Source organism: Tachysurus vachellii, chromosome 1, assembly GCF_030014155.1.
Source record: "Tachysurus vachellii isolate PV-2020 chromosome 1, HZAU_Pvac_v1, whole genome shotgun sequence".
NCBI lineage: Eukaryota > Metazoa > Chordata > Actinopteri > Siluriformes > Bagridae > Tachysurus > Tachysurus vachellii.
Window position 1 is genome coordinate 12,388,133 of NC_083460.1, and position 15,889 is coordinate 12,404,021.

Here is a 15,889-nt window from a genome sequence, read left to right on the forward strand (position 1 = left end):
GTTTCTTGGACACTGCACATGCTTTACATATTTTATTTCCTAAAATAGCTAATGGAAAAGAATTGTGACTAATTTTGTAACTGGTAGAAATAGACCTGATAAGTAAATAAGGTAGTAACATGGTTAGGGACAGAGAATTAGAGACTTGCAGCATGTGCTAATATGGCATAAAGCAGACATGCAGCATTCCTTCCTGTCAGTCCAAACACTTAAAGCTGATGTACTAAGTGTTTAAATGTGTGTGTGTGTGTTGTGGGTGTAGGTGTGCACAGGCACTCTGGGATTACTCATAGGACATGTGACCTCATTGCATTGGAGTGAAGAAGGCTATAAATTAGATTTCAGTTCTTGCCTAGATCTTAGTGCAATAAAGTTCAGCCATTGCACCTGCTATTGTGTGAGTTTTCCTACTTTTACCACAGACCTCTTATTTTTCATCTTCCGCTCTATGTTCCTGTAATTTAACTTATCTAGCATGCTGATGCATTACAAAAGTGTAGATTGGCTTGACGTTTTGACTCTTTTTATTTCTGTAAATTTTAGGTTTACTAACAACGCACTGGATTTTTCACCGTTCTCTGTATCCAGTAAGGCATAAATCAGTAAGTACTTTTCTGCTTGCAGTGCAGAGACCTGATGTGTAGATACATTTGCTAAACTACTGTGGTCACTAAAATACTGTTTAAATATCACAATTTTATTATATTAATCGTTGTTACCAATTTGACATTTTCTTAGAATAAGTATGGGGGATGCCGAGATGTCAGTGTTCGGGGTGGCAGCTCCTTACCTGCGGAAGTCTGACAAGGAACGTTTAGAGGCGCAGACTCGTATTTTTGACATGAAAAAAGAATGTTTTGTGCCTGATCCTGTGGAGGAGTTTGTTAAGGCCACAATTATCAGTCGTGAAGATGACAAAGTGACTGTAGAGACTGAATTAGGGAAGGTCAGTTAAAAAAATGCATCTTTTATTTTTCTATATGGATAAACATGAATGCAAGTTCTGCTCCAATCTCTTTAATTAAAATAAAATGGTGAGTTTTCTAGCATAATTTTTTTTTTTTTTATTCTAATCTTTCCATTTTAATGAATGAATAATTTATCCGGCTTTTAGAAGCATCTGCATAATTGTTGTGTGATTAGAAATATAGATAAGATAAAACTACTTTTTTATTTCTTATTAAGTTGAACAGTCCTTTATTGGCATTTTATAAGTATTGTTGTTCTCTACATGGATATGATTTTAAGAATGAATAATATATAATATAATTATTAAAAAAAGACATTCTTTGACATTTAGTGTTTGTAATAAGTGTTCTGTACACTGAATAGGTATAGTAATTTTTTTTATTAGTTTTCTACACTGAAATCTTAAACATTATAAATGATACATAATGTTAAACTAAAGCAATGACAATCAATTTTAAAATAATAAAAGCTTTTCTTAAATGTCTAAAAATAAATAAATAATTACTTCTATGAAGGTTACAGGATGTCCAATATGGCTGTTTCTCCAAAAAGTGTCATATGTCACATACATAATTTTTCTGAATAGTTTTTTATATATATATTTTTCAGAATGTTTTATGTCCAGAAATTAATATTCTTAACACCATCATTTTTTTAGACACTGACTTTTAAGAACAGTCAGGTCCTGCAACAGAATCCTCCAAAGTTTGATAAAATTGAAGACATGGCCATGTTGACTTTCCTGCATGAGCCAGCTGTGCTGTATAATCTCAAAGAGCGTTATGCAGCTTGGATGATCTATGTAAGTACACGAAGCTGATCCAAACCAATTGATTCTCACTATTGTTCAAAATAACTAAACTTTTTTTTTTTATTCCCAAAGACCTATTCAGGGCTCTTTTGTGTCACTGTCAACCCCTACAAGTGGCTGCCAGTATATAATCAGGAAGTAGTTATAGCTTACAGGGGCAAGAAGAGGAGTGAAGCACCTCCTCACATTTTCTCCATTTCTGATAATGCATACCAGTATATGCTGTCAGGTAAATAATAAGCATCAAACAATAGTCATTTCTACTGCATTAACAAACAATACCACTAAGTTCATATTAACACCAAATAAGCTTTTAATTTAAGGCAATAACACAGATGACCTCCTCCAAAATTCTACCGTTATCTGTCTGTAAATTAAATGTCATTCCTTAAAAATAATATTTTAATGTGCTTTTTGTAGTGTGTAATAGATAATTCTGATGATTTCTTTGTTCACATAGATCGTGATAACCAGTCCCTCCTGATCACGTAAGTTTCTAATGAGCCATAATAATATAACATACATATAACATAACATTTTTTCTATAGGTTTCATAAGAACACTATAATTTATTCATGTACTTTATATTCATATATTAATAAAGGTTAATTATAGAAATTGACAGTATTTTGACAGTGTTTTGATATTTACAAGCTTAATGTCATGAAAATAAAGCCCTCACTTTCAGAAGATAGTAAACGGTTTCCTTACATATTTGAGACTAATCATAATCATAATCATAATCATAATCATAATAATACTACAAGATCCTTTTTTTTAGATCAAAATATTTGTATTAAAATGTGTTACACGATTTAGACCAAGGCACCACACAATGTTTAGTTGAACAAAAGTAATTCAACATGTGACTGACAGGTGTTTCCAGTTGCCCAGGTGTGCCCGGATAGATTGATGATTTAATCAGTGAATAAATCTGAATATCTTCTTAAGCAATATTGCATGAGCAAGTGGTCAATTTTACTAGATATTACCATGACTGTGACTACCTATAGGACTCACATTCAGGATACTAACACCCTTGCACTATTGCTGAAGTAGTTGGAGATATTATTTGTTAAAACAATAATCTTAACTGGCCAGCAAGAAAGACCTGTCAGTGTTAATGTACTGTACATTAATTTCTATCTTTGAATACATTATTTAGTGGAGAATCCGGTGCTGGGAAAACTGTAAACACCAAAAGAGTCATTCAGTACTTTGCCAGTATTGCAGCAAGTGGATGTAAGAAGGAAACTGCTCAAAACAAGGTTCCCATTTATATACTTTTATATATGTAATTACAAATTATTATCAACATTTATTTACATCTAGAATATATACTTTTTTTTTCAGGGAACTTTGGAAGATCAAATCATCCAAGCTAACCCAGCACTGGAGGCTTTTGGCAATGCCAAGACTATTAGAAATGATAATTCTTCACGATTTGTAGGGGAAATGTTTATCATTATGCTTTTAATAGTATTCCAACATGTCTCATATGTGTAAAATCCTTTGATATTTTACCTTTTGATTTTTTTCTTCAGGGCAAATTTATTAGAATTCATTTCGACACAAGAGGAAAACTGGCATCAGCTGACATTGAAACATGTGTGTTATTTTTCACCTCTTTTTAAATAGTTATGTCACTAATGTCTAATAATTTGCTGCTGCAGTTGTATAAAAACAGTAATGTTTGGTTTTATTTCCATTATAATTAATTTCTTGCCTTTATAGGTGCATCTGTGTATTTGTAAAACATATATTGCATGAAAAGCAAATTTCAAATTTCGGATTTACATTTTTTCATTTACATATTTACCATGCACTTACACTGCTCTCATCTTTATTAAGATCTACTGGAGAAATCTCGTGTGATCTTTCAGCTCAAGGCAGAGAGAGATTATCACATATTCTATCAAATCTTGTCAAACAAGAAACCAGAGCTACTTGGTTAGTAAATGGAATCAGTGAAATCAATAATAGAATCAAAATGATGTTTATGATGTTAATGATGTTTAATCAAAAATAGATTAAACATCATTAAAATGCATATAATCATATTTTTCGTTCTTGCAGAGATGCTACTGGTGACACAAAATCCCTATGACTACTCATTCATCTCACAGGGAGAAACCACAGTTCCTTCCATTGATGATGCTGAAGAGTTAATGGCAACTGATGTAAGTATTTATGTTCAAGAGGTTTGTTTTCAGATATCTAACAAAAATCTGATATTAAGGAATAATTATATCTTAATTTCTATTTTTAAATTGTAATCCACCTCACTTTATTTTTCTGATACATATTTTTCTGATACGGGGATGTGGTAGACTAGTGGTTATGGTGCTGGACTACCAATTGAAAGGTTGTAACTTTGATTCCCAAGTCCACCAGGCTGCCACTGCTGGGCCCCTTAGCAAGGCCCTTAACCCTCAAGTGCTCAGTTGTATAAAATGCGATGAAAATGTAAGTCGCTCTGTAAATTGGCATCTGCTAAATGGTGTAAATGTAAATTTTTAAAATTGTGTTACACTGCAATGATCATAAGATTTACATGCTATGAAAGAACTCAAGTCTGTATTTAGCTATTGATTAACAAAAAACCCTCGATTTAATCTGTACACAACAGAACATCTCTGGAATTTACTCTTTTTATTGACAATCATTTTTTTATTAGCATAATATATTTGTTCTTATCTGGGACATTTGCATTAAGAATTGATATCTTTCTTATATTAATGTGGTTATGTTCATTTACAGAATGCTTTTGATGTGCTTGGTTTTACACAAGAGGAAAAAAACTCAGTCTACAAGCTTACTGGAGCCATTATGCACATTGGCAACATGAAATTCAAGCAAAAACAGCGTGAAGAACAGGCAGAAGCTGATGGATCTGAGGGTATCAATAATACATGCTGCCACAAACAAATCATTAAATATCTATTATAGTTTAATACTAAAAGCTTAATTTATTTTTAGATGCAGACAAAGTTTCTTATCTGATGGGTCTGAACTCTGCTGACCTCATAAAAGGTTTGTGTCACCCAAGAGTTAAAGTAGGCAATGAGTGGGTGACCAAAGGACAGAATGTCCAACAGGTTAGCAAATCTTTATAGCATTCAAAAAAAATGCAACAAAACAAAACAATATTTTGAATGCTGCTTACATCTTTTCTGCTGGTTCTTATAGGTGAACTATGCCATTGGTGCTCTTTCCAAAGCAGTTTATGAGAAAATGTTCCTCTGGATGGTGGTAAGAATCAACCAGTCTCTGGAAACAAAGCAGCCACGCCAGTATTTCATTGGTGTATTGGACATTGCTGGTTTTGAGATTTTTGAAGTGAGTGAATGAAAACACAAATATATACAGTTATGATTTGTGAAATTAGATGTAATATACAGTAGGAATTCTTGTGACAGTGACAAAACATTAATGTCAAAACATGAATATACTCCATTGATAAACTGAAACATTTGTATTTTTACAGTTTAATACTTTTGAGCAGCTCTGCATTAATTTTACAAATGAGAAACTGCAACAGTTTTTCAACCATCACATGTTTGTGCTGGAACAAGAAGAATACAAGAAAGAAGGCATAGAATGGGAATTCATCGACTTTGGCATGGACTTGCAAGCCTGTATTGATTTAATTGAGAAGGTGGGATTTAACAAAGGTTTCAAACAATATTTTAATAAATAATAAATGCTTCTAAGAGAAGCAGTCTTACCGTTAATGCTATGATTATGATTAGAGATATAATAGTTAATAGTTATTCACCTCTAAAGTAAACAATTTGCTTTGTTTTAGCCCATGGGTATCATGTCTATCCTTGAAGAGGAATGCATGTTTCCCAAAGCCACAGATACCACATTTAAAACAAAGCTTTATGACAACCATTTGGGGAAATCAAGTAACTTTCAGAAGCCAAGGATTGTAAAGGGGAAGCCTGAGGCTCACTTTGCCCTTGTTCACTATGCTGGCACTGTGGACTACAACATCAACAACTGGCTTATAAAGAACAAGGATCCACTAAATGAAACTGTAGTAGGACTCTACCAAAAATCTTCAATGAAACTGCTGTCTTACCTATTTGCAAACTATGCTGGGACAGACTCAGGTAAGCAAAAGTGGCTCTACTTCACCATACCAGGGTGGTGAGAATAACCTGGATATCATAAACATGTAGAAAGCCTCCAAAAATGTCTTCATTTGCCATCTTTCATTTTCTTATTCTTGCCTTATATTAATATCTTCAAAATACCTGTCAAAATATCTGTCATTAGTATATGGCAATAGACTCATTATCACTTCTGTTGCAGTGACTGTAACTTTTGAGTACTTGTATACTCATAGCTATGGTATACTATATTGTGCCAGCTAGTTCACATCAGCATTTCTAGCCTTATTAACATCACTAGTTATCTCAACTTGCTATTGCTTTTTTGCTCAATAGCAGCATTCCTCTCTCTTAGTCACCTACTGGGACAAGTTATCTCTTGGCACTATCCCCAATCTCTCCTTGTACTTCACCTCCTCTGATGTCTACCCAATCAGAAGCAATGTCAGAAGCTCAACAGAAGCCCTGTTGGCATGGTTGAGTGGTTTTCCCTTGCATTACCATCCACTTCCTGAATTCCACTAACTAAGTACTCATTCCTCCTGCCATGTCAGGTTCTCTCTCGTCGTCCTTTTAGTGTATTCCAACTCTGTGGCATGTTCTAACCAGTGTTAGCTCTTAAAGTACCACAATCTGTCAGAGGTTTGACAGCTAACTCTTAGACTTAGGACATCTAAGCCAGGACATGAAGGTACTCTACTTTTCTTCATGCTATCAAGTACCGGTACCACAATCTGTACTGCCAGACAAACAGATCAGCCCTGCTAAATGTGCATTTTTGAAGCCAGTTTGACTAAGTGGACAAAACCACATTAGGTAGCAACAACTGTCCAAAAAGGTCTATTTAGTATATGTAAAGGTCAATCACTGCAATTGACTGTCCGCTACACTGTCTATTACTCATGGATACAACTCCTCTGTTGGGGATGAACAATGATGGTCTGCTGGGACACGATAAACTGGCCCACAATTGTCCCCATTATTTACTATACCATTTTCCTTTCATGCTGCTGATTCTTTCCACATTAGTCTATTACTACACTGGAAGAATTATCAACTTTTTTGATAATTGTCAGTGCTAAAAAAATCCATGCTAAATGCTAAGAACACAACACAAAGAATGCATTTTCCTAGCCTACACTTTCATACAGTAGAAGGCATAATTGTTCAGGGTTGTTATTTTATACAGTAAATAAAGCATAGAAATAAAGGAGGCGGTGCTTTCTTATTCCCCATGTCAATAAAATTATATAAAAGAAATCTGGGTAGTTGTTGTATATCGTTGCAACATTAATTGTAGACATCTGCTGTTTTGTTTCTTTAGAGTGCTTTGGATACCGCATATAACTTTAAAACATGATTGCTGAATGGCATTTACAATGCTAATATTTTTTAACAGTTGCTGATTCTGGCAAAAAAGAAAAGAAGAAGAAAGGATCATCTTTCCAGACAGTGTCTGCACTTCACAGGGTATGTGCTCAGAAAATAAGTCCAAAGTGCCATGAACTCTTTGTGTTAGTTGTTCTATCCCTATTAGATGCATTACTTTTGCTGACTTTCAGGAAAATCTCAATAAGCTGATGACAAACTTGCGCTCAACTCATCCACACTTTGTACGCTGCATCATTCCCAATGAGACCAAGACTCCTGGTGCAATGGATAACCCCCTTGTTATGCATCAGCTTCGCTGCAATGGTGTGTTAGAAGGTATTAGGATCTGCAGGAAGGGTTTCCCCAACAGAATCCTTTATGGTGATTTCAAACAGAGGTAATTCATTGTAACCTAATTAACATACTCATGTTATCATTACTATATAACCAACTTGCACTTGTAATATTTATGAGAACTTTTTGATGTCATATTGTAGATACCGCATCCTTAACCCAGCTGCAATCCCAGAGGGGCAGTTTATTGATAGTAGGAAAGGGGCTGAGAAACTGTTGGCTTCACTCGATATAGATATCCAACAGTACAGATTTGGGCACACTAAGGTAAATTTTGAGATTTATATCAAAACTGCTTCAATAAGAGACACAATTAGAGATGATTATGTAAATATATATATTTTTTTTTCAGGTGTTTTTTAAAGCTGGTCTGTTAGGTCAGTTGGAGGAAATGCGAGACGAACGACTGTCTAAAATATTAACGGGAATCCAAGCTAGGTCTCGTGGACTTCTCTCAAGAATTGAGTACCAGAAGATGGTGGAACGCAGGTATGTCTGTCAAGATACATTTGATTTTATTTACATTTTGTAAACATTTTTTCTGTAATTTTTTTTTTTCTTCTACCCAAAAGGGATGCCTTGCTTGTCATACAGTGGAATGTGCGTGCATTCATGAGTGTCAAAAACTGGCCATGGATGAAGCTGTATTTCAAGATCAAACCATTACTGAGATCTGCTGAAGCAGAGAAGGAGATGGCTAACATGAAAGAGGAATTCCTAAAACTCAAGGAGGCTTATGCCAAATCTGAAGCTCGCAGAAAAGAGCTAGAAGAAAAAATGGTCTCACTTCTCCAAGAGAAGAATGATCTGCAGCTTCAAGTGCAGGCAGTAGGTTTAAAATGCCCTTTGAAACAGGTGAAATCTTAACTGCTTAAAAATATTTAAATATAAATATATTTAATCACTTCAATGTACACAGGAACAAGACAATCTCTGTGATGCTGAGGAAAGGTGTGAAGGATTAATTAAAAACAAGATCCAAATGGAAGGCAAAGTCAAAGAGCTGAATGAAAGACTGGAGGATGAGGAAGAGATGAATGCGGAGCTAACAGCTAAAAAGAGAAAGCTGGAGGATGAGTGCTCTGAGCTCAAGAAAGACATTGATGATCTTGAGTTGACTCTAGCTAAAGTGGAAAAGGAGAAGCATGCCACAGAGAATAAGGTTTTTGTTTTTTTTTTTGCCTCACACATAAGGTTTTAAATCACAACAACTTAAAAAAGTAAAGACAATTTTCTCACAATCTGCTATATAATAGGTAAAGAATCTGACTGAGGAAATGGCAGCCCTGGATGAAATCATAGCCAAGTTAACTAAAGAGAAGAAAGCCCTGCAGGAGGCTCACCAGCAAGCCCTGGATGACCTGCAGAGTGAGGAGGACAAAGTGAACACCCTCACCAAAATCAAAGTCAAACTAGAGCAGCAAGTTGATGATGTAAGTGAAAAAATATGAGTAGCAAATAGATATGGGTCTGAAAATGAATTTTAATTCTTGTTATTCATCAGTTAGAGGGATCTCTGGAGCAAGAAAAAAAGGTTCGTATGGATCTTGAAAGGGCAAAGAGAAAGCTGGAGGGTGACTTAAAGTTGACCCAAGAAAGCATAATGGACTTGGAAAATGACAAACAACAACTAGAGGAACGCCTTAAGAAGTAAGAAAAGAGAAACATTTGAACTGATACATATTGCATGTACATATACATATTGTAATACATATTGCATTGTAACTTAACTAACACTGTTTTATGTAGGAAAGATTTTGAAATCAGCCAGCAAAACAGCAAAATTGAGGATGAGCAAGTCATCATTGTGCAACTCCAAAAGAAAATTAAGGAGTTGCAGGTATTTAATTATGACTTACAGTTGAAGTGTCTAATGGATAAAGTGTAGAACAATGTACAAATTAATTTCTGTTTAATTTAGGCTAGAGTAGAAGAACTGGAGGAAGAGCTTGAGGCTGAAAGAGCTGCCAGAGCCAAGGTGGAGAAACAGAGGGCAGAACTGGCAAGAGAACTGGAGGAAATAAGCGAGAGACTGGAAGAGGCTGGAGGAGCTACGGCAGCTCAGATTGAAATGAACAAAAAAAGGGAGACTGAATTTCAGAAACTGCGCAGAGACCTTGAAGAGGCGACGCTGAACCATGAAGCCACAGCTGCCACACTTAGAAAGAAACAAGCAGATAGTGTGGCTGAGCTGGGAGAGCAGATAGATAACCTGCAGAGAATCAAACAAAAATTAGAGAAAGAAAAGAGTGAGCTTAAACTGGAGCTGGATGATGTGGTTTCCAGCATGGAACAGATTGTCAAGTCAAAAGTAAGTTCTTAGTGAGAACTTTTTTTTTTTAAACAATAACTAACCACATACAATTCCAAATAATGTGTTCTGACTAACACCCTATTAAATTCTTGAGTTCACCTGTACATTTATTTACGAAGCCAAATGAACCCAGGTTTAATTAAATATACATACATTTGCATACTTAAACATATTTTTTTAATGTTTCCTTTTTTTAAACATTTTTTTTAATGTTTCTAAAGATTTACAGTTTGTTAAAAATATTTTACATTAACCAAGAAAACAACATGCGCTATTGTAATTTTTACAGAATAAAATTCTAACACAAATCCAAACATGAACATTTGGATAATGCTATTTCTCTGCATGCCATACTCTGTAATTCTGAATTTAAAATAGGGATTAGAATAAACATGTATTATTTCATGAAGGCAAGCCATCTAGAAACAATTTTGAATTGTTTTTTGTTTTTGAGTAAAATTTATTAATGTACAGGAAATTGCATAAACTGCATAATATTGCCAGCTGATATGTAGCCTAATAAATATGCCTTCATATCTATCTTTTTATAGACTAACCTGGAGAAAATGAACAGGACTTTGGAGGACCAGCTGAATGAATATCGAAGCAAGTGTGAGGAAAACCAAAGATCTCTCAATGATTTTGTAACCCAGAAAGCAAAGATTCAGACTGACAATGGTATGTTGAAAATGCCTCATGTATTATTCCAACTATCACATAATTAACACAGAGAAAATATATTATATAAAATTCTACTGTGTTACAAATACCACAGATGAGCTTTCAAGGCAGGTAGAAGAAAAGGAGTCACTAATCTTTCAGCTTACAAGAGGAAAACAGTCCTTCTCTCAACAGCTTGAGGATCTAAAAAGGCAGCTTGAAGAAGAAATTAAGGTAAAGTATTTCATATGTCATAGTCATTTTAGGTAACTGTGGATTGAGCTGGTAACATCAGTTTAAAGTGCAGTTGTATGTGCAAAACAATGCTGTCTAACACTGAGTTGTGAACTATATAAAAGCATGCATGAATATGGGTGTAATGCAGGTATTTTAACAGGAATATAGGGGATTTAAGAGTTATGCAAACAAATCCAAGGTCTAGTCTTAGGTGTCATCCAATTGGAGGGTCCAAATGGCCTGTGGGAAGAAGCTCCTCCTCAATCTCTCTGTGTTGGCCTTGAGGAAGCAGAGCAACAGGGCAGAGTCCATTGTTCAGATGACTGAACTTCCTGGCCTCGGTTCAGTAGTGATGCTGTAGTGATGTCATAGTTTTACAATAATCTTTTTTAACACTGATTATATAAAAAATAAATAAATATTATCTATATTATTCTGTATAATAGAATGAATACAAATAACCAACAGTACATTGAACATTGAACTTTCACTTCTTTTTCCAGGCCAAGAATGCTCTTGCTCATGCAGTACAGTCTGCTCGTCATGATTCAGATCTCCTCAGAGAACAGTATGAAGAAGAGCAGGAGGCAAAAGCAGAACTGCAACGTAGTCTCAGTAAGGCTAATGCTGAGGTTGCTCAATGGAGAACCAAGTATGAAACTGATGCCATTCAAAGAACAGAAGAACTGGAAGAAGCCAAGTAAGGCATAAAAATCATAAAATAGTTTAAGGTTATTAAACTTAAGGTTTAATAATACCAATAACAAATGTTCACAAAAACTCATTTATTATAATCATCTTTTTTATACTAAATCTGTCTGAAAGATTGTATCAGTCTCTGACATTGTATATACAGATGATAAAATAGATGAAAAATGAAAGGAAAAAAGATTGTTATTAGATGAGTGGAGAAAATTAAAAGCAAAGATTATTCCAGAGGGGTGCATTACAATGATTTTGGATGATAGTGTGCCATATTGTTATATCTCAATTAATTTTGATACATGTTAGAGATTTTGAACCTTATTATACAGCACTCTCCACCTCCACTATCAAAACACCAATAAAGGAAAAATCTTATGGAAAATAAAGGGAAGTGTGATTCCATATGCACAGTGTCAGAGACTGTTGATATACTCTTCAGGCAACTTATCTGCTGAAATGCACAGTTTCTCAAACACATTCAACTATACGTCTTTTGAGTGTTGACCATTCTGTGCCCAGTAGTGTATTTTACACTTTAGATATACCTCTCCCATAGGTACAGTGTTTACAGCTACAAACTATAGCTCATCTTTTTTTGTGATTTATACTGACACCCAAAAGGTCTACATAGAACTTTCACTATTTTGTGTATACAGAAAGAAACTTGCTCAGCGTTTGCAGGATGCAGAAGAGGCTGTGGAAGCAGTTAATGCTAAATGTTCCTCTCTTGAGAAGACCAAACATCGGCTTCAGAATGAAATTGAAGACCTCATGATGGATATGGAGCGATCAAATTCAGCTGCTGCAGCCTTGGACAAGAAACAAAGGAATTTTGATAAGGTATTTCAATTGTTTATATACTAATTATAATTTTTCCCCAAAATTGATGCATTATAAAGAAGTATTGACAGACCTTGATATTGCAATGATATTGTATTGTATAATAAAATCCATTTTAAGGTCCTTTCTGAGTGGAAGCAAAAGTATGAGGAATCTCAGTGTGAGCTTGAAAGCTCCCAGAAGGAAGCTCGATCTCTGAGTACTGAGCTCTTCAAGTTAAAGAATTCATACGAAGAATCTTTAGACCACTTGGAGACTTTGAAGAGAGAGAATAAGATTCTTCAAGGTGCATAAATCATTAAATATGCATATTTTGGACTAGTGTTTAAATAATTCAATGCATTTTTTAATGGTAATCTTTCTTTTTTAGAGGAGATAACTGATTTAACCGAACAACTTGGTGAAGGTGGAAAGACAGTCCATGAATTAGAGAAGGCCCGTAAACAGCTGGAGCAAGAAAAAACTGAAATCCAGTCTGCACTTGAGGAGGCAGAGGTAAAGCAATGAAACAATATTCTGTCATGGATAATAAAGCAGCATCATTTTCACAACTGAAAACTATTCTTTTTTTTTTTTTTTTACAGGGCTCCTTGGAGCATGAAGAGGGTAAAATACTAAGAAGCCAACTGGAACTCAATCAGATCAAGTCTGAAAATGAACGTAAATTGGCTGAAAAAGATGAGGAAATGGAACAGACCAAAAGAAACTTGCAGAGGACAATTGACACCTTGCAAAGCTCTTTGGAGGCAGAAACCCGAAGCAGGAATGAAGCTCTTCGAGTAAAGAAGAAAATGGAGGGGGACCTTAATGAAATGGAGATCCAGCTAAGTCAGGCCAATAGACAGGCTGCAGAGGCTCAAAAGCAGCTTAAAATAATTCAGGCTAACCTTAAGGCAAGAAGTAGAAGTATTTTAAATACAGACAAATACTGTATATATTACAACAAATACCTAAAAATAAAAAAAATATCTTTTCTTATTTAGGACTGCCAGATCCAGTTGGATGATTTTGCCCATGCCAATGACGATCTGAAGGAAAATAATGCCATTGTTGAGAGACGTAACACTCTGCTACAGGCGGAAATTGAGGAGCTCCGGAGCGTACTAGAGCAAACGGAGAGAGGACGCAAGCTTGCAGAACAGGAACTACTTGATGTCAGTGAGAGAGTTCAGCTTCTGCATTCACAGGTAAATCCTAGTTCTTTCTGGCATGTCATATTGCCTTTTCTTGCTGTCTTTGAAAAATAAGCATCAGTCATTGTCAATAACTTTACAATTTATAGAACACTAGCCTCCTGAACCAAAAGAAAAAACAAGAAGCTGACATTGCCCAGCTTCAAAGTGAAGTGGAGGATTCATTACAAGAATGCAGGAATGCTGAGGAAAAGGCAAAAAAGGCAATCACTGATGCGGCCATGATGGCAGAGGAGCTGAAGAAAGAACAGGACACCAGTGCCCATCTGGAGCGGATGAAAAAGAACATGGAACAAACAATTAAAGACCTCCAGCACCGCTTGAATGAAGCAGAGCAAATTGCCATGAAAGGGGGCAAGAAACAAATGCAGAAGTTGGAGGCCAGAGTGAGTGAAGCAATAAACATATTGTAATATAATATTAGTAAACACCTTAAATGTGATGTTCCTGTATCCATATCCAGATTTAGCTGATGGCATACAGGCTGAGCTCATGACATACAGGTTCTAACATGACTAACAAGAGTTGCCATTAATTAACCATTCGTGTTTAATCTATGGTTATAAATAAGATACTTTTACATTTTTATGGTTTATTTTTCAAAGTGATGACCAGAATAATCAAAATAAATTATGATACAATCACGCAATCAATAACATAAACAATATTACCCAATATTAGTATAGTGGTCCTCATAAAATGTTTAGTAAGTGGATATAACTTTCTTTTGCAGCAATGTTTGCAACTGTAATTTAGTCATCTTCAAATCAAGACCCCTGTTTTGGGTTATTTTGTCTATGCCCTATAATGTTATAATGTAACAGCACTGTTTTACACTATAGATTGTGCTGTATTTTATCCAGTAAATTGATTTAATATGCTATGTGTTTAATATCATCAAATTTCTTTCAGGTAAGAGACTTGGAGAATGAACTTGAAGCAGAGCAGAAAAGAAACAGTGAAACTGTGAAGGGAATTCGAAAATATGAACGTCGCATTAAAGAACTTTCATATCAGGTTTGATTACAAATGTTATTTTATCCACTTTTTGCTAATATCTAATAATATGGCAACATTGCACACAAAAAAACATATTAAAGTTGTTTATTTTCAACCAATGACCGCTAGTCTGAAGAGGACCACAAGAACATAGCCCGTCTTCAGGATCTGGTTGACAAGTTGCAACTTAAGGTTAAGGCTTACAAGCGAGCTGCTGAAGATGCTGTAAGTAACCAGATTGATGAAAATGATGATAAGAATGATGGTTAACACACAATTCATTTGTTGTATACGCTTTGTATCATAGGAAGAACAGGCCAATATTCATCTTGGAAAATTCCGCAAACTGCAGCATGAACTGGATGAAGCTGCAGAGCGGGCTGACATTGCTGAGTCGCAGGTCAACAAATTACGTGCAAAGAGCCGTGAACCTGGGTCAAAGGTGTGCTTATGGTCATTTTCAGTACAATTTTTACCATCTTTATGTTGATTTGATTAGCAAATATGTAGTATACAATATCCTCTAGATTTTGTAAAAATGAATGTATTTTTCTAAATGAGAAACTGACTTGATTTTTTTTTCTCTGTGTTCTTTTATTAATGCAGAAAGGATTTGATGAAGAGTAAATCTCTGGACTTCCTCTGAGACTATATGCACCCTCTTCTGCACTGTCCAGTATAAAAAAAATAAAGTTACTCACTGCAGTCTGACTATTATTGACCATTACTAAGTGTCCCTGATGACCTAAACTCAACATGTGTTTATAATCATAAATGGTGAAAGCGATAAAAGGAAACAGGAACAACCATGAACAACCATTCCTTTGCCCAGAAAATATCTAGCTTGAAAATCCAATGTCTTTTCATTCAGTATAAGAAAAAAACCTAGACTTAAGGGTTAAGAGCTGCAAGTATGTAATTTTGGGGCAATTAGTGTACTATTGTGAAATTGTGTTGGATGTACTTTTAAAATCAAATTCAGTGGTCAGTGTAATAAGTGAAGACCAAACAAGATAAAAGAATTAAAGTGAGACCATTAAAATGATACAAGAGTTTGTTGTACACACTATATAATAAGATGGTGTTTTGTGCTATAAAGTCGAAATTCAAGATCTATCAGTCAATACATTTTGGATGATGAATGGATGGAATAAATGAATAAGGGGTTTTAGTGTTATTAGTGTGAACTACAGTCAAATATATGTGAATCTATATCTGAACTAGAATTATAGATTAAAAAATCTCAAACTTCCAAACTTCCATCCATTTTGGTACCACTTATCCTATACAAGGTCATAGGGAACCTAGACCTAGTGGA

General features: G+C 35.0%; 1 protein-coding gene across 1 annotated transcript; it reads left to right on the plus strand.

Moving 5' to 3' along the window:
• Positions 1–287: 287 nt before the first annotated feature.
• Positions 288–15,276, plus strand: LOC132847493 (myosin-7-like). The gene is made up of 39 exons (XM_060872816.1): positions 288–397; positions 544–602; positions 739–946; positions 1,628–1,771; positions 1,853–2,009; positions 2,241–2,268; positions 2,946–3,048; positions 3,134–3,226; positions 3,325–3,388; positions 3,632–3,730; positions 3,857–3,960; positions 4,541–4,679; positions 4,760–4,878; positions 4,970–5,119; positions 5,268–5,438; positions 5,589–5,898; positions 7,298–7,368; positions 7,461–7,666; positions 7,767–7,890; positions 7,976–8,112; positions 8,196–8,451; positions 8,543–8,785; positions 8,880–9,056; positions 9,128–9,273; positions 9,373–9,463; positions 9,545–9,934; positions 10,489–10,615; positions 10,713–10,831; positions 11,338–11,534; positions 12,196–12,379; positions 12,500–12,665; positions 12,750–12,874; positions 12,964–13,272; positions 13,363–13,566; positions 13,662–13,958; positions 14,485–14,589; positions 14,701–14,796; positions 14,879–15,013; positions 15,178–15,276. The coding sequence occupies exons 3-39, from the start codon at positions 746–748 to the stop codon at positions 15,196–15,198; spliced, it is 5,808 nt and encodes a 1,935-aa protein (XP_060728799.1). The 5' UTR covers positions 288–397; positions 544–602; positions 739–745; the 3' UTR covers positions 15,199–15,276.
• The last annotated feature ends 613 nt before the right edge of the window (positions 15,277–15,889 follow it).